General features: G+C 51.6%; 2 protein-coding genes and 1 long non-coding RNA gene across 5 annotated transcripts; 2 read left to right on the forward strand and 1 right to left on the reverse strand.

Annotated features, from left to right (window-relative positions):
• The first annotated feature begins 616 nt into the window (after positions 1–616).
• On the forward strand, positions 617–6907 carry CATIP (ciliogenesis associated TTC17 interacting protein). 2 transcript variants are annotated; one of them, XM_027567399.1, is made up of 10 exons: positions 617–929; positions 1105–1197; positions 1599–1794; positions 2071–2126; positions 2289–2375; positions 2564–2731; positions 4345–4469; positions 5371–5447; positions 6181–6269; positions 6509–6907. In XM_027567399.1, the coding sequence occupies exons 2-10, from the start codon at positions 1165–1167 to the stop codon at positions 6737–6739; spliced, it is 1062 nt and encodes a 353-aa protein (XP_027423200.1). In that variant the 5' UTR covers positions 617–929; positions 1105–1164; the 3' UTR covers positions 6740–6907. The 2 variants fall into 2 exon arrangements, with proteins under 2 accessions (XP_027423200.1, XP_027423193.1); XM_027567392.1 differs by having other exon boundaries at positions 619–929; positions 1594–1794.
• LOC113907792 lies at positions 4464–20088 on the reverse strand. Of its 2 annotated transcripts, none has more exons than XR_003515283.1 (3): positions 20051–20088; positions 15915–16015; positions 4464–4940 (listed from the first exon to the last, which is right to left on the reverse strand). It is a non-coding gene; the product is annotated as an uncharacterized LOC113907792 (long non-coding RNA). The 2 variants fall into 2 exon arrangements; XR_003515280.1 differs by lacking the exons at positions 15915–16015; positions 20051–20088 and adding exons at positions 5350–5429; positions 6395–6502.
• On the forward strand, positions 14903–26122 carry SLC11A1 (solute carrier family 11 member 1). The gene is made up of 15 exons (XM_027567381.1): positions 14903–15276; positions 15817–15950; positions 16980–17102; positions 17413–17532; positions 18640–18746; positions 19170–19240; positions 19581–19648; positions 20058–20213; positions 20827–20985; positions 22332–22421; positions 22563–22682; positions 23092–23241; positions 24718–24791; positions 25182–25335; positions 25470–26122. Exons 1-15 carry the CDS (start codon positions 15204–15206, stop codon positions 25581–25583), a joined length of 1713 nt encoding a protein of 570 aa, XP_027423182.1. The 5' UTR covers positions 14903–15203; the 3' UTR covers positions 25584–26122.
• Positions 26123–27620: the final 1498 nt, after the last annotated feature.

Below are 27620 nucleotides of genomic sequence, written 5' to 3' on the forward strand. Positions count from 1 at the left end.
AAAAAGCAGAGACATCACTTTGCTAACAAAGGTCTGTATAGTCAAAGCTATGGTTTTTCCAGTAGTCATGTGTGGATGTGAGAGCTGGACCATAAGGAAGGCTGAGCATCAAAGAATTGATGCTTTCAAACCACAGTGCTGGAGAAGACTCTAGAGAATCCCTTGAACTGCAAGGAGACCAAACCAGTCAATACTTAAAGGAAAGCAACCCTGAATATTCATTGGAAGGACTGCTGCTGAAGCTGAAGCTCCAATACTTCGGCCACCTGATGCAAAGAGCTGACTCATTGGAAAAGACCCTGATGCTGGGAAAGATGGAGGGCAGGAGGAGAAGGGAGCAACAGAGGATGAGATGGTTGAGTGGCATCATCAACTCAAAGGACAGTGAAGGACAGGGAAGTCTGGCATGCTTCAGTCTGTAGGGTTGCAAAGAGTCAGGCACAACTAAGCAACTGAACAACATATCCTGGTAACACTGGAAAAAATAAAGGAAAAATAATTCTCTAATTTTTTTTTAACAAATTGATAAACCAGCTTCCCAAGTACTTTTAATGCAATCTAATAAAAGTATACATATAAATATAGTAAAATTTAAAGTTTTTTTTTAAGTATTGGTTCTATTTACAATGCCAGTAAGAACTGAACTCCAAAGTGCAGTTGTGTGTTACAGCTTCCAAGGTCATTGTAAATGCTCATGTCATCTCCTCTGCCGCCTAAGAATGTCAGATACTCCCTCTGCTGGACAGTACCTCAAATTTGGGCTTAGCCCAGAAGTCACAGTTCCAACCAGCTACTCAAAGTTCTGGGTGTTTAGTGAAATGGGTTGATGGCCCTTTAAGAGGCGGTAGGGAGCTCCCAGTTGCCATGGAGACATCTGGATACAAAGCAGGTAGCAGCAGGCAGCATGTCCTCTAAAGTTCAATCCAAAGGTGAGAAGGGGGCTGAGGAGTTTGGGGGGTGGGGGCCTGGAAAGTGAGGGGGGCATCTCTCCCTCATCATCCACCTTGGGGTGGCCTTGAAAGATTCTACTCTTGGGACTCTGGCCCCATCACTGTCCTTCTCAGGGCCCGCCATCTGCCATCTCAGCCTCTCCTCTCTCCATAGGCTCCAAAGCCAAGATCCACCAACCCTCAACCCAGGGGAATCTGCCACCCCCAGAGGCCAATGCTGAGGCCATCCACTTCCTCAACTCCCTCCGTGAGCCTGGGCGGTGAGGGTGGAGGGGGTGGGCAAAACTGTGGACCGGAGGGAAGACAGAAAGCCCAGACACGGCCACCCCTCTCTCAGCCTTGAATCTCCTGGGACTCAGAAAGGGCCTGAAGCATATTGGTTGATCGTCTTCAACTAATGGAAGACCCCAGGGACACAGTAGGGGTGGGGATCGCTGTGCATGTGTGTGTGTGAGGAGGGGTGGGGGTGTCTTCACCTCTGACCGCTGCAGAGGCCAATGGAGGGGAGGCAAGGGCTGCCTGGGAGACGTGAGATGAGGAGAGGGTGGGTGGAGACCATGGTGGCACTGCTGGCCAGGGGGTCAGAGAGTTGAGGGCTAGGAGCTGGGGCTTTAACTGTTCCCACGGGACCCTCACTCCGCAGGGCAGGAGGAGCTGCTGCTGCTGTTCTTCTCGGAGACTCTGGTCATGGTCTCGGACACAGGGGAGCCTCAGGGAGAGCTGACCATTGAGGTGCAGAGAGGGAAATACAAAGACCAATCTGGTGTCATAACGTACTTCCCCTTCGTGCATGCCTCCAGCCGAGGCTTCATGGACAAAACACTCTGCGGAAGCTCCCTTCTGGGTAGAGTTCCTGACCACCGCCCCCCCCAACCCCTACCGTCCTACCCTGCCCCCCACTCCCAGCCCCTAACTCCTAAGACGTTCACTTAATACCAACCCTTTGATTTCACCTTGGGACTAGAATGAGGCAAAGAGAAAGCATGGGTTGTGGGGTGACAGCAAGATAATCACAGTCTTAGTTTTGACCTGTGGCCACCCTACCCCTGAGTTGTCCAGCCCAGGCCACCACCCACCCTTCCCACAGTCTCCAGCCCTGTCTCCACCTCCCTCCCCCCAGCCTATCTCTCATGGAAACTGGAGGTTGTGGAACAACAGAGTCAGGAGTTCATCAAGGTACCTCCTGGGCCCCCAGCCTTGACCACAGATGGAAGGTTTTCTATCCACATCTCTCCTCGGTTTTCTCATTTATGGAGGACGGACAAGGTGGCCTCCGGGGGATCTCACTCATATACAGTCGGTGAGTCCCTGATTCTCCCTTCCTGCTCTGGCCCCTAGTTCCACATTCTCCCCATGGAACAGAAGATGAGTTTGCTGAAGCAGGATGATCAGCTGGCCATGACCAGAATGGTCAAGGAGGGTGAGGTAAGGTGAGAGCCAGGTGGGAGCCATAACTCAACATCCTCTTTGGAACCACAAACGGGACAGATGGTGTCAGGCCAGGAGCCTGCCCTGGGAACCATAGGGACTGGACCGTATGCTCAACATCTGGCTTGCCCAACCTCCCCCTACTTCCCAGCTCAAGGTCCCTGACCCAGATTTGTCCTGAACAGGAAGTGAAGACCGAAGTGACTTTCTTCCCCAGGCCCTCCATTGAGGGCTTCGTCTCCCAGGCCGCTAACCTGGTGTTGCTGAGGGTGATGGCCTGGCGGCATACGGTGCCCAGCAACGCCCGTTTCCTGGCCTTGGACACTGAAGGCAAACTCTGCTGTTCTACTTACGTGAGCCATCTCCCTGGGTGGGGACTTGGTCTGCGGGCAAACTAGAAGGGGCAGAGCTGATTTGGGAGAAAAGGCAGCTGTGGAGTGGAAGAGCAGGTGGGGTTGGGATAAACCCTGGTGTGTGGGGGTGAAACTTCCAAGGGCAGGAGAAAACAAGATTGCGTTTGTTAGAGAGAAGACCAAGGAAGTGGCGTGAGGAAGACAGGGACTAAAAAGGTGGGAGCCATGGAAGAAAGTGATGCTTTTTGCAAAAAAGTCAATTCAGGAAAAAAAACATAGTGTGGGGCAACTTTTAGAGACTTTTTTTAAACATCAGGAAATTTAAATCTCCAACTTCACTTGAATTTTATTTTATTATGTCTCAGCCCTGAAGGGTGCTTCTTTATTTTGGCTAAACTTTCATCACCAACCTACCTAGGACTTCCTGCAGTATGTGATTTTGAAGCTGTGTCTGTGGACATACACTTTGGGGGCTGATTTGACCAGCTTTGTAAATGACATGGGCGTCTCTTCTGTCACAAACATGACAAACAGCAAAGAGTTTGACACAAACAGGCACATACCATGTCCCCTCAATTTTCTCTGAAATGTTTTTATGTTAGCACTTTTCTCCTCGCAGCCATAGCTGTAATAGGGATTTAAGTTTTAATTACAACAGGTAGCTTGCATGGGCCTGAGACAGCCCCAAATCTCAGTCTCAATTCTTTCTCCTTGGAAGAAAAGCTATGACAAACCTAGACCACATATTAAAAAGCAGAGATAGCACTTTGCCAACACATCTCCGTATAGTTAAAACTGTGGTTTTTCCAGTAGTCATGTACAGATGTGAGACTTGGACCATAAAAAAGGCTGAGCACGGAAGAACTGATGCTTTTGAACTATGGTGCTAGAGAAGACTCTTCAGAGTCCCTTGGACAGCAAGGAGATCAAACCAGTCAATCCTAAAAGAAATCAATCTTGAATATTCATTGGAAGGACTGTTGCTGAAGCTGAAGCTCCAATACTTTGGCCACCTGATGTGAAGAGCTTCCAATACATTGGAAAAGACCCTGATGCTGGGAAAGATTGAAGGCAGGAGGAGAAGGGGGCAACAGAGGATGAGATGGTTGGATGGCATCACTGGTTCAATGGACATGAATTGGAGCAAACTCTGGGAGATACTGAAGGACAGGGAAGCCTGGCATGCTGCAGTCCATAAAGCTGCAAAGTGTCAGACACGACTTAGAAACTGAACAATAAAAAAGTCCCTCTCCAGAGCCTCACTACCCTCTCTCCCCCCAGTAACCCAACCCCTGTCCTCTCCCACACTCACACCTAGTTGGTTATCTATGTTACAGAATCTGCCAGCTAGAAGCAGTTGGTCATGGAGCTGGCATGGACAGGGGTTGAGGCAGGAGCAGGGTGGAGCTGGCTCTCTATGAGAGGACCTCAACTTAACCCGGGGCTGCAACCCAAATCTTGTGGAGCCTAAGGGTCTGGACAGCCAAGGGTTGCTTATCACCAGTGAACAACCAATGAAGCTACAAGATGGAGAGAAGGGCAGGGTGAGATGCAGGGGGAGGTCCTGGTGGGCATCCGCCTCACCTCCCTCCTTTCATTTCGGTTGCTGCCAGCAAGCCCTGGGCTCCCAGACGATCCAGGTGGGCCATCAGCAGGTGGAAGTGTTCATTGTGGAGCAGACGGTACACTCAGAACAAGGCATCCCCATGTCCTGCCAGTTCTACCTGCTCTCTGATGGGTGAGCTACTGTCGGTGAGGCCAAGGGGGCAGTACTGAGCACAAACATGGGAGCTCAGTCACCTGGGCGGAGATGGGCCAAGTCTTCCTTCACTACCAGGGAGACCTGTTGTTGAGATCGGAGTGCCCCCAGCGTTACCCACTCATTCACCTTTTTCCATATATTCGCTCGTGTTCCTGATCTTCACAATGCCTCCCAAATCTCACCAAAGAGCGCTGAACAGTTGAGGGAGTCAAGGTCAACTTCACAGGGGATAGCTAAAGTAGCTGCCACAGGTGTGGGTGTAATGTTGAAAAACACAAAAGTTTGAACAACTTAGCACTCGATAAGATCTTCAGGTTGGAAGAAGAGTCTTAATACACCGCCAAGCTGTCACCAGCAAAGCACAGGCACCGAAATCCTGAGAAAATTCGGAAGGGAGAAGGGCTTTGTTTCTTGAAATTTCCACAGAGGTACTGACAGAATCACCAACTGGGAAAAGCAAACAAACAAACACATTAGAACTTTGTTGGCTTTCCTTATTTTATAATTTGGCTTGTCATTTCTTTCTTTCTTTCTTTTTTTTTTTTGGCTGCACTTCATGGCTTGTGGGATCTTAGTTCCCCAACCAGGGATTGAACCCAGGCCCTTGGCAGTGAAAGCGTGGAGTCCCACTGGCGTGCCAGGGAGCTCTTTCATGGTTCTATTAGCACGCACACTATAAAGGTCTTGCACATGTGCACATATCTTCAAAGTAGACACTGTCCCCATTATCTGGGGATCTAAACATGAACAGCACCCTGGAACTCAAAGACAAGTGGGGGAGGGGGAGAGGACGGCAGTAAAGGGAGGCCCGCAGGACACCCTTCAAAGGAGCCGGCTGGTCTAGGAAGACTCACACCTTTTCCATGTTGCACTCCAGGCACCTGGCCAAGAGGATCCAGGTGGGCTCCCCGGGGTGCTGCATGATCACCAAGGTGCCTGTATTGAGGGAAGAGGGTGAGTGAAGCCACTGAGACTCCCAAGGTGCAGGGGCTGCCTTGAGTGCGCCATCTCTGGGGTGGGAGGCCAAATGAGACACAGAGGCTTTGCTTTCCAGTAAGTGCGTAGTCCCTCAGTCATGTCTGACTCTTTGCAACCCTATGGACTGTAGCCTGCCAGGCTCCTCTGTCCATGGGGATTCTCCAGGCAAGAATACTGGAGTGGGTTGCCATTTCCTTCTCCAGGGGATCTTCTCGACCCAGGGATGGAGCTCAGGTCTCCTGCATTACAGGCGGATTCTTTACCATCTGAGCCACTAGGGAAGCCCTTGATTTCCAGTCCCTTTCCCTAATTAGGAGAGGATCACTTTGCTGGGAACTCCGCCCATATGGGCAGCCAGAACCCTGAGGTTTTCCCTGAGCCTGCCTAGAACAGGTGTCCTCCAGTCATCCCTCTATATCTGAGGAAGGTTCTGGGGTCAGAATAGGCATGCAGCCTTCCTCCCACCCAGGGGCTTCCCTGGTGGTTCAGTCAGTAAAGAATCTTCCTGCAACGCAGGAGACCCAGGTTCTATCCCTGGGTCGGGATGATCCCCTGGAGAAGGGAATGGCAACCCACTCCATTATTCTTGCCTGGAGAATCCCATGGACAGAGGAGCCTGGCGGGCTACACAGTCCATGGGAGTCGGAAAGAGTCAGACAGGACTTAGCAACTAAACCACCACCACCTTCCTCCCACGGGACTCCTTCAGATGATATTGAGCCTCGCCCAGTATTTAAGAAGAAGCCCCTGGTGTGGGAGAAGGACCTGGAGCTCTACTCGCGGTTCCTGGACCGAAAGGTGAGGAGGGGCTGCAGGCAGCCTGAGGTCCCCATCCCTCCCAACCCCCTTAACCCCCTACCCCCGCCCTGGGCATATATTCCACCCTTTGTCATCACTTTTCCTGCCCGGTTGAAATACTGCACCCCGAGGGGTTGGGGACCCCAGCGTTCCTAATCCCTCCATGGGTCAAAGGAGGAGGGTGCGCCCCTGGGGAGCGGGAGTCCGGGTCCGGCTCAGGCTCGCCACGGCACCACCAGGAGGAGCTCCGTCTCAGCCACAACAGCTATCTACGGCAGCACCCCGAGGCCCAGGCGCTCATCTCCGACTTCCTGCTCTTCCTGCTGCTGCGCCAGCCGGTCGACGTGGTCACCTTCGCCGCCGAGTACTTCGGCCCCTTCGCCAAGAGACGCTCGCCCACCCCAGCCTTGCGCTCCTCCAACCGGCCCAGCCCTTTCCGCGAGCTGGAGCCGGAGCGCAGCGAGGCCTAGGCGGGCAGCACGGCGGGCCCGGGGCCTCCCTGGCGGGGACTGGACGGGAAGCGGGGGCGTCAGGGCTGGGCTGGGACGGGACGCGGGCGGGACGCACCCCGGAGGCACCATTTCCTGCCTGCGGTTTCTAATGGGAATAAACGGGGCGCTCCCCAGCCTCTGCTGTGATCCGGATCCTTCTCTGGCCAGCGTCTGGGGCTGAACATAGGAAACGTGAACAGGGTTTATCGAGCGATTTTCAGCCCTTCTTCCTAGATTTTTATTATGATCAATATCCCTATTTTGGGCTTCCCTGGGGGCTCAGTCACTAAAGAATCTGCCTGCAATGCAGGAGACCCAGGTTCAGTCCCTGGGTCGGGAAGATCCCTTGGAGAAGGAAATGTCAACCCACTTCAGTTTTCTTGCCTGGAGAATTCCATGGACAGGCGAGCCTGGAGCTACAGTCCATGGGGTTGCAAAAGTCCGACACGACTGAGCGACTACACCACCACCATCCCTATTTTACAAATAAGAAAATAGAGGCACGAAAATGTTAACAGAGTTAACACGTGGGAAATAGGATTCAAACCTGGACGTTGGATCCCCAAAACGGACATTTTAGGAATTTCTCTGGTGGCCCATTGGCTAAGATTCCAAGCTCCCATTGCAGGAGGTCTGGTTGGATCCCTGCTGAGGGAACTAGATCCCACTGTGTGTGTCTGTGTTCAATATAGCTCAGTCATGTGGGACTCTTTTCAACTGGAAATCTTGGCCATCTCATGGAGTACCAGGCTCCTCTGTCCATGGAATTTTCCAGGCAAGAATATTGGAGCGGGTTGCCATTCCCTTCACCAGGGGATCTTCCCAATCCAGGGATATAACCAGCATCTGGGGCTCCTGCATCGGTAGAGGGATATTCTTTACTGCTTAGCCTCCAGGAAAGCCCTTAAGATTCCCCTAACCCTAACCCAATTAACAATTTGCATGCTGCAAATAAAGATCCCACAGGCTGCAACTAAGACCTGATGCAATGAAATAAATAAACAAAATAAGAAAACCCCACATTTTGAGTCCCTAGGTTAGTCAGGATAGAGGGGCGGGGCTTTTGGCAAACAGAATAATTAATAGAGCCCACTCAGCATAATTGCAGGCTACCGTCAAAGAAACAAAGAAGTCAGTGTGTTCACCAGCAGCCTTGCTCAACAACACTCCGGAAGCTTTCCAACCCTCCCTCCCTCCCCATGCCACCAGCTTACCTTCTTCCTCCCAGTCTCCACTACACACAGGAACCCCTAAACTGCATGGAGGGTCCCCAGTTACAAAGAATAGGCAGGCGATCATCACCTCCTTTTGGCTCCTTGGTTAATGGCAGTTCTGGCCAGTGACTTGTTTCTGCCCAATACAACTCAGTAACAAATAGGGGGCCACCCCCAATGTGGCAGCTAGTAATCTGTACATAGACTCCATCCTTCCATCTGTTCATTCCTCCCACCAGCTAAGAGACAAGGGTCCCAGAGCTTTGCACTCCAGTGGACAAGAGGGATCAATATCTACAAGACTGTAATGATGGAAATGTTCTCTACCTGCCAATGTCCAGTAGGGTAGCCACAAGTCACATGTGGCCACTGAGTACTAGAAATGTGATTAATATGACTGAGGAACTGAAGTTCTACTTTAATTTTAATTAATTTCCATTTAAATAGCCACACATGGCTAGCAGCTATCAGCCTGGATAGCAACAGCTATAGAGGATGAGGTCTTTTCATTCAGTCAGGCAATCAGCTCAACAAATATCGGGTTCCTTCCATGCGCCAGGATTGTTCTGAACACTCGGAGATTAGCAGGGACAAGACCAAGCTTCTGTCCTCACGGCACTTGCAGATAGCATGAGGAGACAGACAGCAAACACAAAAGATCATTTATTATGTGAAATTTCAGATATTTTTATGAAAACAATTATGGCTGAGTCATGGACAGAAAGGGATTCATGGGTGGAGGCTTAAGGGAGGGTTTCTCTGATGTCTCAGCTGAGTTGGGATCTGAATGATCAGGAGTCAGACCCGTGAAGAGCTGTGGGAATAGCAAGCCAGAGGAATGGCAAGTGCAAAGGCTCTGAGCATGGCAAGTTGGTGTCAGAAGGCCAGCAAGGCTGATCCACAATGGGGGTGGGGCAGGAGGGAGAAGCTGGTGTGAAAGTGCTCAGTCATGGTGAGGTAGGGACAGCTGGGTCTTGAAGAGCCTCCTAAGCACTGCGAGTTCCCATCCATGGAGAACTGAAACCAAGGTTGACCCAGCCCAGTGCACCCAGAATGTTCCTGCAGAGACTTTGAGGGCTCCCTCAAGTGCCTGATGCTTTGCTGTGGTCGGGGGGAAGGGAGGGCAGTAACGTCCAGCCCACAGACATCCTTCCTCTGTAGAGCATCAGGTGACTTGGGAAGGGGTCTGCCACTTCCCTGCCTTCTCTCCCATTCCAACACCAGTTTGTTTTTAGATTGTATCATTTGTCCCCAGAACTTCTATGATTCCCATTTCTTACTCCATACTCCTAAACTATATATATCTCTGAACATATGGAAAACTATAATACAATATGGAACGTCCCTGGTGGTCCAGTGGTTAAGAATCTACCTGTCAATGCAGGGGACACGGGTTCAATCCCTGATCCGGGAAGACCTCACATGCAGCAACTAAGCCCACATGCCACAATTACTGAGCCTGAGCTCTAGAGAACCGTGCTCCGCAACAAGAGAAGCCCAAGCACCACAAGGAAGGGTAGCCACCAGTCACTGCACCTAGAGAAAGCCTGCATGCAGCAACAAAAACCCAGCGCAACCAAAAATAACTAATTAAAGAACTAAAGGACAATATCACAACCAGGATTTTTTCCACATTTTTTTTTTTTTGGTGGTAATATATACGTAAAGGGGCTTCCCTGTGATTCGGCTGGTAAAGAATTCGCCAGCATTGTGGGAGACCTGGGTTCAATTCCTGGGTTGGGAAGATCCCCTGGAGAAGGGAAAGGTACCCATTCCAGTATTCTGGCCTGGAGAATTCAATAAAGTGAAAGTGATAGTCACTCAGTCGTATCTGACTCTTTGTGACCCCCATGGACTGTAGCTTGCCAGGCTCCTCTGTCCATGGAGTTCTTCAGGCCAGAATACTGGAGAGGGTTGCTATTCCCTTCTCCAGGGGATCTTCCTGACCCAGGCATCGAACCTGGGTCTCCTGCACTGCAGATAAATTCTTTACTGTGTGAGCCACCAGGGAAGCCCAAAATATGCTGTACCCTTTTAACCATTTTTAGGTGTACAATTCACTGGCATTAAGTACATTCACATTGTTGTACAACCATCACCACCATCTGTTTCTGGAACATTTTTGTCATCCCAGACGAAATCTTTGTACCCATTAAATAATAACTCCCTTTTTTTCCCATCCCACAGCCTGTAGTAATCATTGTCCTATTTTCTGCCTCTGTAAATTTGCCTTGTGTAAGTGGAATCATACAATATTTGTCCTTTTGTGACTGGCTTATTTCACTTAGCATACTGTTTTCAAGGTTCATCCACATGGTAGCATATATCAGAATTTCATTTCTCTTTAAGGCTGAATAATATTCCATTGGATAGATATAGCACTTTATTCCTCTTGATAGGTATTTGAATGATTTCCTCCTTTTGGCTACTGTGAAAAACGTTGCTCTGAACACAACTGTACAAGTATCTGTTTGAATCTCTGCTTTGAATCAACCAGGATATTGACCTTGACACAACCCACAGCTCTTTTTCAGATGTCCCTATTTTTACTCTTACTTATGTACAGATGTTACATAATGAAAGAGTAAAACATGAAAACTTTACAAATTGATTTTTTTCATTTAGCATGATTTCTTGGAGATTCTTCCAAGTTACTGTGTATCAGTAGTTCGTTCCTTTCACAGCTAAATAGGAATCAATGGTTTGTACTGCACTTAGTTTAACCATTCTCCTGTTGAATGACAGCTAGGCTAATTTTAGTTTGGGGCTATTAGAGATAAAGCTGTTATCAACATTCATATACAGGTTTTAGTATGAACATAAGTTTTAACCTCTCTGGGATACATGTATACCATAGTATATTATGAATATCACAGTACAGTCTATGGTATGGATGTACTGTACTTTGGTTAACCATTTACCTGTTGAAGAATGGTATGGATTGTTTCTAGTTTGAGCTCTTATAATTAAAGCTGCTATAAAAATTTGTGTACAGATTTCTGTGTGAACATAAATGATCATTTCTCCAGTTTAAAAAAAAAAATGCCCAGGAGTGCAGTTGCTAAATCATATAGTAGTTGCATTTTTAATTTTTTGGGGGGAGTTATAATTTTATTTATTTTTGGCTGTGCTGGGTCTTCATTGTTGTGCCTGGGCCCTCTCCAGCTGTGGCAAGTGGGGGCTTCTCATTGCAGTGGCTTCTCTGTCCCTGAGCACGGGCTTCAGAAGGTGCAGTATGCAGGCTGCCAGGCTCCAGAGCACAGGCTCAACTGTTGTGGAGCTCCGGCTTAGCTGCTCCACCACACGGGGATCCTCTAAGATTAGGGATCGAACTCATGTCTCCTATATTGGCAGGCGGATTCTTTACCACTGAGTCACCAGGGAAGACCACATCTTTAATTTTTAAAGAAATTTCCAAAGTATCTCCAGAGTGGTTATACCATTTTATATTCCCACAAGCAATACATGAGTGATTGACCTAGTTTCTCCACATCCTCATCAATATTTGATATTGTGACTACTTTTTATTTTATCCACTCTGATTGGGATATAGTCATATCTCATTATGATTTCATTTGTATTTTCCTAATGGCTACTTTGGCCACCTCATGCAAAGAGTTGACTCATTGGAAAAGACTCTGATGCTGGGAGGGATTGGGGGCAGGAGGAGAAAGGGACGACAGAGGATGAGATGGTTGGATGGCGTCACTGACTCAATGGACGTGATTTTGAGACAACTCTGGGAGTTGGTGATGGACAGGGAGGCCTGGTGTGCTGCGATTCATGGGGTCGCAAAGAGTCGGACACAACTGAGCGACTGAACTGAAGTGAACTGAACTGAATGGCTAACAACACCAAACATCTTTTCATATATTTGTTTGCCATCTGTATGTCCTGTTTGGTGAGGTGTGTGTTCATGACTTCTGCCCATTTCTTTTTCATTTTTTTTTTTCGGCCACACCACGAGACTTGTGGGATCTCAGTTCCCCAACCAGGAATTGAATCCCTGGTCACAACAGTGAAAGCACTGAAGTCCAACCACTGGACCACCAGGGAACTCCCTGCCCATTTCTAATTGGGCTGTTGGTGTTTTCACTCTCGAGTTTTAAGAGAGTTCCCTATTTCTAGATACTGGTGTTTTGTCAGATATGTGGTTTGTAAATATTTTCTGTGAATTTTTAGCTTTTCTTTTAACATGGTTCTTCACAGAGGAAAAGTTTCCATTTTGATAAGGTCCAGTTCATCCTTTTCCCCTTTATCAGTCACGCTTTTGGTGTCAAGTCTAACAAGTCTTCATCTAGTCCTAGATCCTGAAGGTTTTCTCCTACTTTTTTTTCTTTTTTGTTTTGGGCCATGCTCTGCGGCTTACAGATCTTAAGTCCCTCCACCAGGGATGGAACCCGAGTCACAGCAGTGAAAATGCAGAATCCTATCCACTGGACTGCCAGGGAATTCCCTTCCTTACTTTTTTTCTAAAAATTTTATAGTTTTAAATTTACATTTAAGTCTGTGATCCATTTTGATCGAATTGGGCTTCATGCAATTTCACTCTACGCATATAGGGTTTAGTATTCAGCAACAACTCCAGATCTGAGGGGACCACTATGCAGATTTCCAGAGCTCTGGCTCATGGAGACACTGGCCAGAAAGCCCTGCTCTTAACCATTACACATACTGCCTCTTGTGTAAGGCAGAGTTTGTGCTGGATTTAATCAGTGATTTAATCAGTCATTAAGTTACACTCACCAAGTTCCTAACTATAGGGCAGGCCTCAAAAAATGCAAAGAGGACGACCTCTGTCTTAGGGTCTCCAGAGAAACAAAACCAACAGAAAATATAAATAGATAGGCAGATAGATAGATAATAAGGAACTGGCCCATGAGAGTATAGAGGCTAAGAAGTCCCAAGATCTGCAAGCTGAAAACCCTGGAGTCAAGGGCATATACAATTCCAATCTGAGTCTGAAGGTCTGAGAAACAGGAGGGCTGATGATATATAAGTTCTAGTCCAAACTAAGTCTGAAGACTGAAGAAGACTAGTGTTCAGTTCAAAGGCACTCATCGAGAGAGAGAATTCTCCCTTACTCAGCCTTTTGTTCTTGTCAAATTCATTGGATGATACCCACATTAGGGAGAGAAATCTGATTTACTTAGTCTACTGCTGCTGCTAAGTCGCTTCAGTCGTGTCCAACTCTGTGCAACCCCACAGACGGCAGCCCACCAGGCTTCTCCATCCCTGGGATTCTCCAGGCAAGATCACCTGAGTGGGTTGCCATTTCCTTCTCCAATGCATGAAAATGAAAAGTGAAAGTGAAGTTGCTCAGTCATGTCCGACTCTTAGTGACCCCATGGACTATAGCCTACTAGGCTCGAAATTCAAATATTAATGTCCTCCAAAAACACCCTTACAGACACACCTAGAATGTCTGACCAAATTACTGGGCTCCCCATGGCTCAAACTGACACACAAAAATTAAACCATCACAGCCTCCTACCCCAGCCCTATCCCCCAGCCACCCCACGTGAGTCCAAAGTAGTGATTGCAAACCTGTGTAAACCCTAGAGGTCAAGGCTGGTGACTTGAGCAACGGGATTGCACATCGACAAACCACAGTGCTGCTCTGTCATTCGTGACTCAACCATTCACCCCTCTACCCCTGCCTCTCCCGTCCCTCCAGCCTCTCTTTTCAACGAGGAGCCAGGAAATTGGCTGCCTCCCCCCATCCTGGGGTTCCAAGCTTTGGCTCAAGTTTTTGACTCAACCTGAGGAAACATCACATCCCAGATCAAGCCTGGGCTTGGGAACAAGCCCTGATTTTCTCTGTGTCTGGAGGTCCAGACTTTGGAGTTGGAAACACCATGACAATTCGAGTTTTAAATCTTCTTGGCAGAAAAGAAAGGATACAGGATAGAGGACATGAGTGGGCATGGCAGGGAGAAGACTCTGAGGGAGGTAAGTGGGGGGATAAAGGAGTTGGCAGCTGGCAAGGAGAAGAGATTGGGAGCTGGAAGGGTCTAGAGCTAACAGATTGATCATCCTAAAGTGGAATCTGGCCCATAGAAACGCTTGCTTAGGTCACCCAATATTTGCAAAACATTTGAGCCCAGTATTCAAACAGCATATGTTGCATAAATTTTCCAGCATCCTTGACAAAACAGACGACTTAGTGACAGTGGACCCACATCCTCACATGACAACTGGCTGGAACTCTGTGAGCACTGCCCTCTTCAGACAGAGTTTATGACCTTTGTCTCCATCATTCCCTCCCTCCCTCCCTCATAGCTCCATCGGTAAAGAATCTGCCTGCAATGCAGGAGACCTGGGTTCGATTTCTGGGTTGGGAAGATCCCCTGGAGAAGGAAATGGCAACCCACTCCAGTATTCTTGCCTGGAAAATCCCATGGACAGAGGAGCCTGGCGGGCTACGTCCATGAGGTCGCAAGTGTTGGACACGACTTAGTGACTAAACCACCACCACTCCCTATTACTTCCCCCTGATACTGAGGCTGAGCATCGTTTGTCATTGAGCACTGAGCCAGCACTATTCTTCTCATTCCCAACCTGTCTCATAGTTTATCTTACCTGCCTGGCCTCCTTGGGCACCTTTTGACCTTTTAGCTAGACTGAACCCTTCTTAACAGAAGGAACAAGGTCAGAGACAAGACGTGATCTGGTGACAATGTCAAGTGGATCGGTGGCAGAACCAAGACCAGAATTCCAGTGCCTCTTTCTTCTGGGGATCTCTTTGGCCTGAATCTTCAGTGTATGTCCCCGTGGCAGTAGCCGGAAGATCTTTCCCTCTAAGGCACTCAGTGGGACACTGAGACCTAGACAGCCATCAGAACTCCCTTCCTCCCCGTGGCCATGGGACCCAAGATTAAAAAGGAGAAGGACCTGACTGCTTGTACAGGGTGAGGGTGGGCTAGCGGGCAGTCACGTGATCTAGACATGCATGCCCAAGTGGCAGGAAGTTGTCCAAAATCAGAGCTAACTTGGGAGAGGTGCAGAACTCAGAGTGCCTGGAAGGGAGCCAGAGGTGTTGTGGGGCTCAGGCCAGGAGGGGAACAAATGTCCTTGCTGTGGCCACCCAGACCCTTCCTCCAGAACTGGCCACTTCTGCCTTTGGAAAGTGTTTCACAACGTGCCTGCGTGTGAGGACAGCTGAGGATGGCTAAGAGGGCGTGGACCCGCACAATCGCCACTGCCTAGAGAGGAAGCACGGGCTTGCCATGCCCGTGAGGGGCTGCCCGGCACGCCAGCCACTCGCACAGAGAGTGCCCGAGCCTGCGGTCCTCATGTCAGGTGAGCAGCCCCCTCCAGGGACAGAGCCTGAGTGGGGGTGTGATGGGGAGAGTCAGGGCGGGCAAGGGAAGTCCCTGCTGCAGTGTGGGGGTCTGGATCTCAACCACAATCCAGACACCAGCCTGGGGCTGGGCTCTTCACACCTCCAAGGGCAGAGCCTTGTCTCTGTGAACCTGGAGCCCTTGCAGCTTCCTTGGCTCCTGCAGGCGGCAGGGATACGGCACGTGGTGGTGTCAGTATCGCCTGCTCGGAACCCACGTCCCTCTCCACATCCTGCGTGGAGAGAGAAGTAGATCTGGGAATCTCTGCCCTCCCATGGAAGGAGGGAACCCTGAAGGCTCCACTTCTCACACGTCTACTGGAGTGTCTGGTCCATGGGTGGAGGTGATGGACCCAAGATGGGAATGAAAGGCTCTTATTTGGTGGGGCCTTCATTTCTCCTGTCTGCCAGGAGCAGGTGGGGAAGAGGACAGATAGCTTTAACCCTGGGCCAGCAGAAAGAGGCAGGTCACTCACCAAGGCTTGTGGGGCCCTTCACAGGTGACACGGGCCCCCCAAAGCAGGGAGGGACCAGATATGGCTCCATCTCCAGCCCACCCAGTCCAGAGCCACAGCAAGCGCCTCCCGGAGGGACCTACCTAAGTGAGAAGATCCCCATTCCGGATACAGAATCGGTGAGAACGCTGGAGACTTCCTGAGGTCTTTCAGGATGCACCGGATCATGCGGGATCTCACCAGCCTGGGGAGGGAGGGAGGTCTCCTGAAGATCAGGGCCAGTCCCTCCGGGCTCTGAACAGCTGTGACAGACGATGGGAACTGGCGCCCTCCTGCTTCTGTCCTCAAGTGCTTAGCTGGGGCGCTTAAAATTTGTCTAAAAATTACCAAGTGGCTTTTTAAATGAATCTCAGCTCTCCTAGGAAGGGGAAAGGACCTGGGATGAGTTTGCGTTGCAGCCTCAGGGATTTGTTGTAATATTTAAGGAAAGGAACCAGACAAGGGCATGGGGAGAGGTGAAGCCGGCGGGCTGGCTTCTGGGACAGTGTGTGTGTTAGTTGCTCAGTTGTGTCGGACTCTCAGTGACCCCATGGACTGTAGCCCACCGGGCTCCTCTGTCCATGGGATTCTTCGGGCAAGAATACTGGAATGGATAGCCATTCCCTTCTCCAGGGGATCTTCCTGACCCAGGCATCAAACCCAGGTCTCCTGCACTGCAGACAAATTCTTTCCAGTCTGAGCAACCAGGGAAGCCTAGGACACATCATCCTGCATTTCCAGAGTCTTCAGAGAGACTCAGGCTCCCCGGAATGGGGTGGGGAGACCCTCGGCTTGGTGGACTCCAGAGAGGAGGCCCTGTGGTCTGAGAAGGTGCTGCAGAGGGAGGAGTTGGACCAGGGAGGTCTGACCCAGGAAAGCTCCCCTTTGGGCTCTGAGGATCTGCTGAGTCAGGGCCTGCATGAGGCGGGCCAATCAGGTGCAGACTGCAGAAATGACCCATCCAGACAGCCGATCTGCCGTGACTCAGCAAACCCTAAATCCTTCCCACCCCATGTGCTCCACTAACCCTCCAGGTGATAGCTCCAGGAATGGGGAATCGAAGGCAGGGCTGGCCAGCCTGGGCCCCTGAGCCTGGGAAGGTGTCAACTGGGGGCTGGCCAAGGCCAGCTGGGCCCACCCAAGACCCCTCATTCCACTCCCCTCCACAGGGTGCATTCAGCCTGCGGAAGCTGTGGGCCTTCACGGGGCCTGGATTCCTCATGAGCATCGCATTCCTGGACCCAGGAAACATTGAGTCGGATCTTCAGGCTGGGGCTGTGGCTGGATTCAAAGTGATGGAGTCGGGGCACCATGGGGAGGGTGGTGACCAGGCTAAGTGGGTGGAGACCCCCAGCTTTGCCACAACTCCCCAGAGTGGCCTGCCTGGCCAGTGTTGCTGGGAACAGGTGTTAAGTTCAAATGGGCCAGAAAAGGGTCTCCAGGGCAGTCGGGCCAGAATGTGGGGTGTAGGGGGCATTGTCTTCCAGCTTTGTCTCCCCCGTCCTCTCCCCAGTGAGTGTCCTAGGTTAGAAGGTCCCAGCAATTCAGGGGTTATCAGAAACTAGCCCCTCTGGCTGACGGCCTCTCCCTAAATTCTCGCAGCTGCTCTGGGTGCTGCTGTGGGCCACAGTGTTGGGCTTGCTTTGCCAGCGACTGGCTGCCCGGCTGGGCGTGGTGACAGGCAAGGACTTGGGCGAGGTCTGCCATCTCTACTACCCTAAGGTGAGCTTGGTGCCCCTGGACAGGAAGCATCTGTAGCTTCGAAATCCCAAACAGCCATTGAAAGCTTCGATGATCAAATAAAAATATCATCTCAAGTGGAGCATTGCAAGTCCACGTGATAGATAAGGCTGAGGCTCAAACGAATAGAATGCAGAATGAGAGGGACGCTAGAGGTATCTTGCTCTTTTTACCGAAGAGGACATTGAAACCTGGGGAAGTGACTTGCCTAAGCGCAAAAACGGTGTGGGTGGGGGGGTGGCAAAATTGGTGTGGAATAACCATTGGCTGGGGTGGACACTGGGGACTTGGCTGTTGACAGCGTCCAGGCAAGCAAACAGAAATTATACCACTGGATCAGTCAAAGGCATCTAATACAGGATGTAGTCCCAAAGGTGTTGACAGAGCTGAAGGAGCAAGAGAAGGAGGTGTTACCCAGAGATCAGGAAGCTGCTGGACAGAAACCCGAGGACCATCATTTGCTGTCGAGCTTCTAGAAACACTGCCACCACTGCTGATTGGAGCCCAGACTACACGGTGCCCTTGCTGGGGCCAGCTCCAGAAGCAGAGGGAAAAGATCTCTACCTGTTTTTTAATTTTCCTTAAATATTTCTTACTGTTGACCTAAATCAGATATTTTAGGTTAGATACGTGTCCAGCAAAGATGGGTTTATTCAGTATCAGCAGAGAATGATAATTCAGGGTCTGTAGCCATGGGGAGCCACCTGCAAGGTCTCTACACAGCAAGGGAAGGAGAACGCTTTTATGGAGGGAAAAGGGAAGGTGGGAGGGAGGCTGATAGCAAACAAAGAGTCCATGACTTTTCAGTGCCTAAGTCCTTTCCAGGAAAGAAGAGTCTTCTGTCTCTTGGGTTCTGCTATCTTTGAAGGGTGTGGAAGCTTCCCCTTCTTATCTCCCGACTCTATTTAATTGAAGCTTCTGTAACTAATTTTACACGTGAAACCACCATGGCACCATGAAGCCAACTGGCAAAGCCAACTTGCAAATGTAGTTTGCAGGCTTCCAGGCATATAGTGCCAGCTGCAGACAGGTGAGTGCAGGACTGAGACAAGAGACAGCCTTGCTGACGGGACTACGTCCTCCCCCTAGGTGCCCCGCATTCTCCTCTGGCTGACCATCGAGCTAGCCATCGTGGGCTCAGACATGCAGGAAGTCATTGGCACAGCTATTGCATTCAGTCTGCTCTCCGCCGGACGGTACTCCAGAGGGGCCCTAGTTCTTCAGCCCAGGGCTGGGAACAACTGCTGCTTCCTCCCCAGGCCTTCTATTTCCCCCTGGCCACTTCATCCTGCAGTCATCTCTGACTCAGTTATTGACCAATCTGCCAGATGGGGAAACACAGACCCAGATATGTAAAGCGACTTGCTGCAAATCAGACAGATGTTGGTCATCTTGCAGGCTTCAATACTGCAGCCCCAAGCTCCCTACCACGCTGGTCCCCTGCCCAGCATGGAGGTGCCATTTTAGGTCTCCAGCACCCTGGCTCCCCTCTCCCTCAGCTGTCTGGGGCCCCTTGAGTGCCTGCTCCCTGGAGGCCCCATTCCACGGCTCCAGCCCTGAGGATGGGAGATCCAGACTCCTGAACTGGGCTAGGCTGACCCAGGCCACTCTGGTTTCAGAATCCCACTCTGGGGTGGTGTCCTCATCACCGTCGTGGACACTTTCTTCTTCCTCTTCCTCGATAACTACGGTGGGTGTGTGCCTCTCATCCCCAGCGGGACTCGGGCGAGGAGGGGGCTGGCAATGAATGTAATGGTACTCTGGTGAACTGGGAGAAGGGCTCTGAGCAACCTTGCTCTGCACGGCCTTGAGCAACTTAGACTAGTGTTTCTTCATCTACAACACGCAGAGACTAGCACAGAGGTCACAGGGCTGTGGGGAGGATTCATTGCGGTAACACTGGTCAAGTCCGGGGCACAGTGCCTGGAACAAAGTGCTCAGGATATCAGCCATTAATAATTGCTTAAGTTACAATTTTGGTTTTGGGTGGTTTTTGTTGTTGTTGTTCAGCCCCTTTGCTCTCACCCTAGGGTTGCGGAAGCTGGAAGCCTTTTTTGGATTTCTTATTACCATAATGGCCTTGACCTTCGGCTATGAGGTGGGAAGCCAGAGCCATAACAGGGGCCTGCACCAAAGCCACCCTACTCTGCCCCATGCAGAGCCCAACGGGACAGGGGAGAGGACCTTAGCTATGCCCTACCCCCACCCCACCTCACCCCCCCATTCCCCTACCCCACCACCCCCATTCCCGCACCCCCCCATTCCTGCACCCCACCCCACCAGTCCCTCTCCCCCACTCCAGCCTCTGGAAGTGGACTGGAGGGTAAGAACGGAGACTCAGGGGTGGAGTGGGGCCTAAGGAGGCTCCTCCCCACAGCACAGGAAGATCCTCTGGAGAAGGGAAAGGCTACCCACTCCAGTATTCTGGCCTGGAGAATTCCATGGACTACAGTCCACGGGGTCACAAAGAATGGGACATGACTGAGGGACTTTCACTCACCCCACAGTACGTGGTGGCTCAGCCTGCTCAGGGAGCATTGCTTCAGGGCCTGTTCCTGCCCTCGTGCCCAGGCTGTGGCCAGCCCGAGCTGCTGCAAGCCGTGGGCATCATTGGCGCCATCATCATGCCCCACAACATCTACCTGCATTCCTCCCTGGTCAAGGTGAGCAGACTGGAGGGGAGGGAGACATGCTCTCTCCCTTAGAGCCATGCTGGCCCCGCCCCCAAGGCTGAAGCCACGCCCCCTCGACTCCTGCCTCTGAATTGAGGAGGGAAGTGAATCACTCTTTATTCAATATATAATAATAGAGAGGGTATGCTGTGTGCTGGGAGCTGAGGATCAGTGAGGGAAAAGATAAGTCTTCTGACTTCTTAGAGCATGCATTTCTAGTAGGGGAGGCAGACGATAAGCAAGTCAACAGTAAAGGAAAGAAGTGGATTGTGAAAGATACTCTGAAGGAAACGAAACAGAGCAGCATGATGGAGGATGACTGAGGAGGGGGCTCCCCTAGAAAAGGTAGCCAGCAAAGGCCTTTCTAAGGCAGTGGCTTTTGAAACATGAAGGATGGGAAGGAAGATTAGGGGAGAAGATATTCTAAGCAGAAGGACCGGCAAGTGCAAAGGTCCTGAGACAGAAACAAAGGACTATCCCAGACTATCATGCAAGGGGGCTTTAGAAAGAGCGGGGTTTGGGGGAACGTAAGCAGACTGCGAGGGTAGAGAGTTCTGGGACAACTCTAAGGGACTTCGATGCTTCCGTCCTTTTACCTTCGTAGTCTCGAGAGGTAGACCGGTCCCGGCGGGCGGACATCCGAGAGGCCAACATGTACTTCCTGATTGAAGCCACCATCGCCCTGTCTGTCTCCTTCCTCATCAACCTGTTTGTCATGGCTGTCTTTGGGCAAGCCTTCTACAAGCAAACCAACCAGGCTGCGGTGAGGCACACCCCATATATTCATGCTCCTCAAGTTCTGCAGGGGACTCCAAAGAGTGCAGCTAAGCCCTTTGAGTCTCTGTCTTGCACTACAGGCACTGGTAGGGGAGGGAGTCTTGACACTGGCCTCTGTCTGGGAGCCCCTTTCCCACCCCACTGGGGAGACACAGCTGCCCCCTGTAGGCTTGTAGAGGGTCAACCACCACACCAGGGGCTCCAAGGCACACACATCCAGGGGAGGTGATGGCGGGGGGCGAGGAGCTGAGTCTTCGAGGACTCAGCATTCCAGCTGCACCTGAAGAGTGGGCAGGATTTGCCCAGCCAGCTGTGGGGAGAAACTTCTGGGAGGGGGTGCCTGCCTAAGGATGAGCATGGGGTTGGGAATATGCAAGCAGTTTCTTCTCCTGAATTTCTAGTGATAGTTCTTCATTACTAGCAGATAAACCATCATTCATTCAGCAAATATTTATTGAGCATTTGTTATGTATCAGCCAGTGTCTTAGACCATGGGAATACAACAGCCAATGATACAAAGACCTTGCCCTCTTGTAGATTAACTTCGAAGGCAGTGAGCAAACTGGAAAAAAATCAACCAATCAGTTGACTGATTTCAAAGGAAAATATGAACAATGTTGTAAAGAAAATAAAGGGGGTGATGAAACATAATTGGGGGTGTGGTGGGGGAGGGGCTTCTACATTAGCCCAGGTGGCCAGGAGAGGCCTCTAGGACGAGATGGCATTTGAGTGGACTCTGAAAGAGAAGGAACCAACCAGCTCCTCCCTGGCTTTCTGAGATTTGGGACCTGGGTCTGTCTCAGTTTTGGGGTGGATCTCTATCCAGAGGCACTAAAGGGGGGTGATGGGGTCAGAACAGACTAGTCAAGACTCCGAGCACATAGGCACTGTTGGGTGCCTTGCTGTGTGACCTTGTGAGGTCATACCTCTCCGTGAGTCTCTGCTCCTTAGCACAAGGAGAGAGATCTAAACAGGATGGCAAACTATAGTCACACATCGTCTTTGAGACCAACCGAGTCACAGAGCTGTGGGAAGTGGGTCCCAGGGCCTGTGGGTCTGCTTGAGTCACTGCCAGCCAATTGTGTCTCTGTAGTAATGCCAGCTCTCACCATCAAAGAGAAGCTAGAAACCAGGCTTGTTAATGCGTCTCAATTGTAAATGTTGTTAACAAATTCACATTAAAGAAAAACATGTGTTGGCCAAGCGAAATATGTCGGGCTGGATTCAGACTGTGGGCCACCAGTTTTCAACCCTTGGTCAAGGCTTGGAGGTCTGATTTTCCAGTATTGAGTGTGTGCTTCACATCTCCTTCCTACTGCCCGGTGCCCGCAGTTCAACATCTGTGCCAACAGCAGCCTCCACGACTACGCGCCGATCTTTCCCAGGAACAACCTGACCGTGGCAGTGGACATTTACCAAGGAGTAAGCAAGCCAACGGCAGGGCTGGGGCTGGGCGAGGAAGGGCTCCATCCAGCGGGACTCCCCCTCGCCACGCCCACTTCAGGGGCGGAGCCTGCGTGAGAAGGGGGTGGGTCCATGGCCTGACCACACCCCTCCTTCCAGGGCGTGATCCTGGGCTGCCTCTTTGGTCCTGCAGCCCTGTACATCTGGGCCGTGGGTCTCCTGGCTGCTGGGCAGAGCTCCACCATGACCGGCACCTACGCGGGACAGTTTGTGATGGAGGTGTGGCTGGGCCGGGCCGGTGTCTGAGCACAAGGCAGACCACTCAGGACTCGGATGTGGGCCTCCTTGATCCTTAAGGCAGCCCAACGGGTACCCTTATAAGCCCTACTATACAGATGAGAAAATTGAGATTTAGGGAGGTGAGGCCTGAGACTCACCCAGGACTAATAGGGGCCTTTTCTCCAAAACCGTTTAGGCTTCAGCAATCAGCTGTAGGGGGGAAAACCTCGCCCCCAATTTCCCTCCATCTATCCCCTCACCACCAACTATAGACAGAGCTGCCCCCATTTCAATGATGGAAAAATAGAGGGTTCCTGCAGGTATCAGATGGGCTGAGGGAGGATGGAGGATTCGTCCCCTGGAACCCCAGTCCTGCATCCCACCACCGAGTTCCCCCTGCATGGCCCAGGGCTTCCTGAAGCTGCGGTGGTCACGCTTCGCCCGAGTCCTGCTCACTCGCTCCTGCGCCATCCTGCCCACTGTGCTCCTGGCTGTCTTCAGGGACTTGCGGGACCTGTCAGGCCTCAACGACCTGCTCAATGTGCTGCAGAGCCTGCTGGTGAGCCTGCGGGCCCTATCACCTCCTCCGCCCTGTGGGGCCAAACAGGAACCACAGCAATCCCCTACCTCCCCAGACTCCCCCACCTCCCAGGCACTATTCTAAACACACTTTACCTACAAGGTTCTGGTACTACCCATAGCTGCCCCAGGGTGTAGGAACCACCATTACTCCCATTTTGCAGATGGAAAAACTGATGCACGCAATTAAGTGACCAGTAGCAGAGCTGGGGGCTTCCCTGGTGGCTCAGATAGTAAAGAATCTGCCTGCAATGTGGGAGACATGGGTTTGATCTCTGGGTTGGAAAGATCCCTTGGAGGAGGGCATGGCAACCCACTCCAGTATTCTTGCCTGGACAATCCCCATGGACAGAGGAGCCTGGTGGACTACAGTTTATGGGGTCACAAAGAGTCAGACACAACTGAGCGACTAAGCACAGCACAGCAGAGCTAGGATGCACACTCAGATAGTCTGGGGCCAAAGCCCCCAAACACTTCCTTCTGCTTTGGAGCCCCCACAACCTTGGGGCTTCTTTGGTGGCTCAGATGGTAAGGAATCTGTCTGCAGTGGGAGATCTGGCTTCGATCCCTGGGCTGGGAAGATCCCCTGGAGAAGGAAATGGCAATCCACTCCAGTATTCCTCCAAAATCACTGCAGGTGGTGACCGCAGCCATGAAATTAAAAGATGCTTGCTCCTTGGAAGAAAAGCTATGACCAACCTAGACAGCATACTAAAAAGCAGAGACGTTACTTTGCCAACAAAGGTCCGTCTAGTCAAAGCTATGGTTTTTCCAGTAGTCATATATGGATGTGAGAGCTGGACTATAAAGAAAGCTCAGCGCTAAAGAATTGATGCTTTTGAACTGCGTGGTGTTGGAGAAGACTCTTGAGAGTCCCTTGGGCTGCAAGGAGATCCAACCAGTCCATCCTAAAGGAAATCAGTCCTGAATATTCATTGGAAGGATTATTGCTGAAGCTGAAGCTCCAATACTTTGGCCACCTGATGCGAAGAATCCACTGGAAAAGACTCTGATGCTGGGAAAGGTTGAAGGCAGGAGAATGGGATGACAGGATGAGATGATTAGGATGGCATCACTGAGTCGATGGACATGAGTTTGAGTAAGCTCCGGGAGTTGGTGATAGACAGGGAAACCTGGCGTGCTGCAGTCCATGGGGTCACAAAGAGTCAGACACGACTGAGTGACTGAACTGAATTGATTTTTGCCTGGGAAATCCCATGGACAGAGAAGCCTGGTGGGCCATTGTTTGTGGGGTTCCAAAGAGTCAAACACAACTGAGCGGCTAGCACACACAGTGGAAGCAATGGATGTGGAGAAACAGGTTCAGAGTGGTTAGGGGACTTTCCCAAGGTTGCACAGTGAAGCAGAGGGTGACTGGAGCCCTGGCCTGCTCCTCCCCTCCTCACTGTTTTCTAACGGCAGGGTCCTTCAGCCCCTTCCTTCCGACTCTCCCCAGCTTCCCTTCGCTGTGCTGCCCATCCTCACCTTCACCAGCATGCCCGCCCTGATGCAGGAGTTTGCCAATGGCCTGTGAGTACTCCCCAACCTCAGCACTGGGCTTATCGCACTTGATCCTCACAACCACCAAGAGGTAGGAATTCTCACTATTCCAGATAAGGAATATCTGATAAGATCAGAGAGGTTAAGAAACCTGCCGAGGGTCACACAGCTAGCAAGGGGAGGAGCCAGGACTGGAATCCTGAGCCAGGGGCTATTTCTAGAGCTTGAGCTCCTCCCCCTCACTTCAGCCTGTACTCTTGCCAAATCCTGCCGGTGTGGTGCCTGGCCAGCCCAGGAGGCAGAAAATGGCCAGGGGTCTACACCAGACCCCACAGCCCAGGGAAGCCCTAGTTACCTCCAGGCTGACTGTGGGCCCTGAGGGAGATGCAGCCGATCCTGAATCTCCCTCTCATTCCCAAGGGTGAGCAAAGTTATCACTTCCTCCATCATGGTGCTGGTCTGCGCCGTCAACCTTTACTTCGTGATCAGCTACTTGCCCAGCCTCCCCCACCCTGCCTACTTCAGCCTTGTAGCACTGCTGGCCGCAGCCTACCTGGGCCTCACCACTTACCTGGTACTGATGGGTCGGCGGGTGCCTGGGGGATGGGGGAGGCAAGGAGAGGAGACCACAGATGGAGGGCGTAGTGGGGATGCACCCGGGGCTTCCTCGTAGGTCTTCTCCCCTCCTCATAGCCACCCCTTCCTCAGGTCTGGACCTGTCTCATCACCCAGGGAGCCACTCTTCTGGCCCACAGTTCCCACCAACGCTTCCTGTATGGGCTTCCTGAAGAGGATCAGGAGAAGGGGAGGACCTCGGGATGAGCTCCCACCAGGGCCTGGCCACGGGTGGAATGAGTGGGCACAGTGGCCTGTCAGACAAGGGTGTGTGTGTGTGTGTGTGTGTGTATGTGTGTGAAGGCAGCAAGACAGACAGGGAGTTCTGGAAGCTGGCCAACGTGAGTTCCAGAGGGACCTGTGTGTGTGTGACACACTGGCCTGCCAGACAAGGGTGTGTGTGTGTGTGTGTGTGTGTGTGCATGCACAGCAAGACGGAGAGGGAGTTCTGGAAGGCAGCCAACGTGAGTTCCATAGGGACCTGCTATTTCCTAGCTCAGATCTCAGTGTTCTTGACTATAAAATGGGGACACCTACCTTGGAGTGGTTGTAAATAAGACACTTGAACGCAGAGCCTAGCACTTCAGATTTAAAAACAAAAGAATCATAATTCCAAAAGTTACTGAGCACTATCACAGGAGTGACCTGACAGACCCACCCAGTCTAGGGTGGGACCCAGGCTCCAAACTGATTTAAAATAAGAGTCTGAAAATGCTAAATAAATGCTGTTGTGCTTAGTCCCTTCAGTCATGTCAGATTCTTTGCTTCCCCACGAACCACAGCCCACCAGGCTCCTCTGCCCATGAGATTCTCTAGACAATACTGGAGTGGGTTGTCATGCCGTCCTTCAGGGGATCTTCTCCACTCAGGGAACCGCCATATCCTGCATCTCCTGCAATGCAGGAGGATTCTTTACCGCTGAACCACTGGAGAAGCCCAAATAAATGCTAATGGTACCCCACTCCAGTACTCTTGCCTGGAAAATCCCATGGACGGAGGAGCCTAGTGCGCTGTAGTCCATGGGGTCGCTAGGAGTCGGACACGACTGAGCGACTTCACTTTCACTTTTCGCTTTCATGCATTGGAGACTGAAATGGCAACCCACTCCGGTGTTCTTGCCTGGAGAATCCCAGGAACGGGAGAGCCTGGTGGGCTGCCGTCTATGGGGTCGCACAGAGTCGTACACGACTGAAGGGACTTAGCAGCAGCAGCAGCAGCAACAACAACAACCGCTTAAACCAAAAGAGAAGGGAAATGGAGACAGGCAAGCACAAAATCACTGAACTATCAAGTGTCCCCCGTCCTCGAATGTCTGCCTCTCGCTCCTGCTCTCACTGGAGTGGCCTCAGCCTTTCGGTTCCACCCGAAACCCATTTTCCAGGCAGTAAAACGGAGGCGTGATTCTCCTCCCTTGGGGCACCAGGTCTCAAAGAACCCAAGAGTCCATGCCTCCGAGGCCCAATTCATTTGCCATCTCCCCAGGGGACCAGGCGGCCGAGACTCCCACGCCGCGCAGTAGACGCCCCCAGGGCGCTGTCTCCCAGCTCCCCCTAGGGGTAAGGGACGGTCCCGAGCGCCGGTACTCTCCGCCTCCAAAGAGGAGGCGGTCGCTCCGGCCTCGCGCCCGGGGGCCTCGGAATCCGCCCAAGCTGGAGGGTAGCGGTGAGCTTAGTGGGCGGGGAACCCCCTTGGCCGTAGGGAGCGGCCCAGCGCCCCTTCGCCCCTTCCAGGGACTGCACTTTACAGACGTTCCCTGAGCTGTTTCTAGGCTCCCCCAAGTCCCTCCTCCAGCCTCTTCAAGTCCTTGGGACCCCCCCCCCCCGCCCGCGCCTCCACCCTGCTCCCAGCCCCGGTGGCGAGCAGCGGCGTGGAGGGGCCACCAGTCTTTCCCCCTAGATTGAGCTTGGAGTGGGCGGTGTGCCTGGAAGCACCCCTGATTTCCCGGGGATGCGGCGGGGCAGGCAGTCGGGCTCCGCACTCAGGTTGAGGCGCTTGTTTATGAGAAGAATTTCCTCTTTCTTAAAAGGGCAACAAAACAAGTGGGGCCCTCTGAGAGCACCGGGATGGGACAGGTCTGGCTCACCCCACACAACCATGGAGAGGTACCCAGACTAGAAAGCTGCCCAATCCTCTTCTCCTGGCTTGGCCCTGGAGAAGCTGGGGCCCACGGGAACTGGAAGAGGGGATGAATGGGGGCCAGGTAGCCGAGAAAGGGGAGACCCTTTTTCCTACTTCCTGGAGGTG

This window comes from Bos indicus x Bos taurus, chromosome 2 (genome assembly GCF_003369695.1).
Source record: "Bos indicus x Bos taurus breed Angus x Brahman F1 hybrid chromosome 2, Bos_hybrid_MaternalHap_v2.0, whole genome shotgun sequence".
In the NCBI taxonomy this organism is placed as follows: Eukaryota; Metazoa; Chordata; class Mammalia; order Artiodactyla; family Bovidae; genus Bos; species Bos indicus x Bos taurus.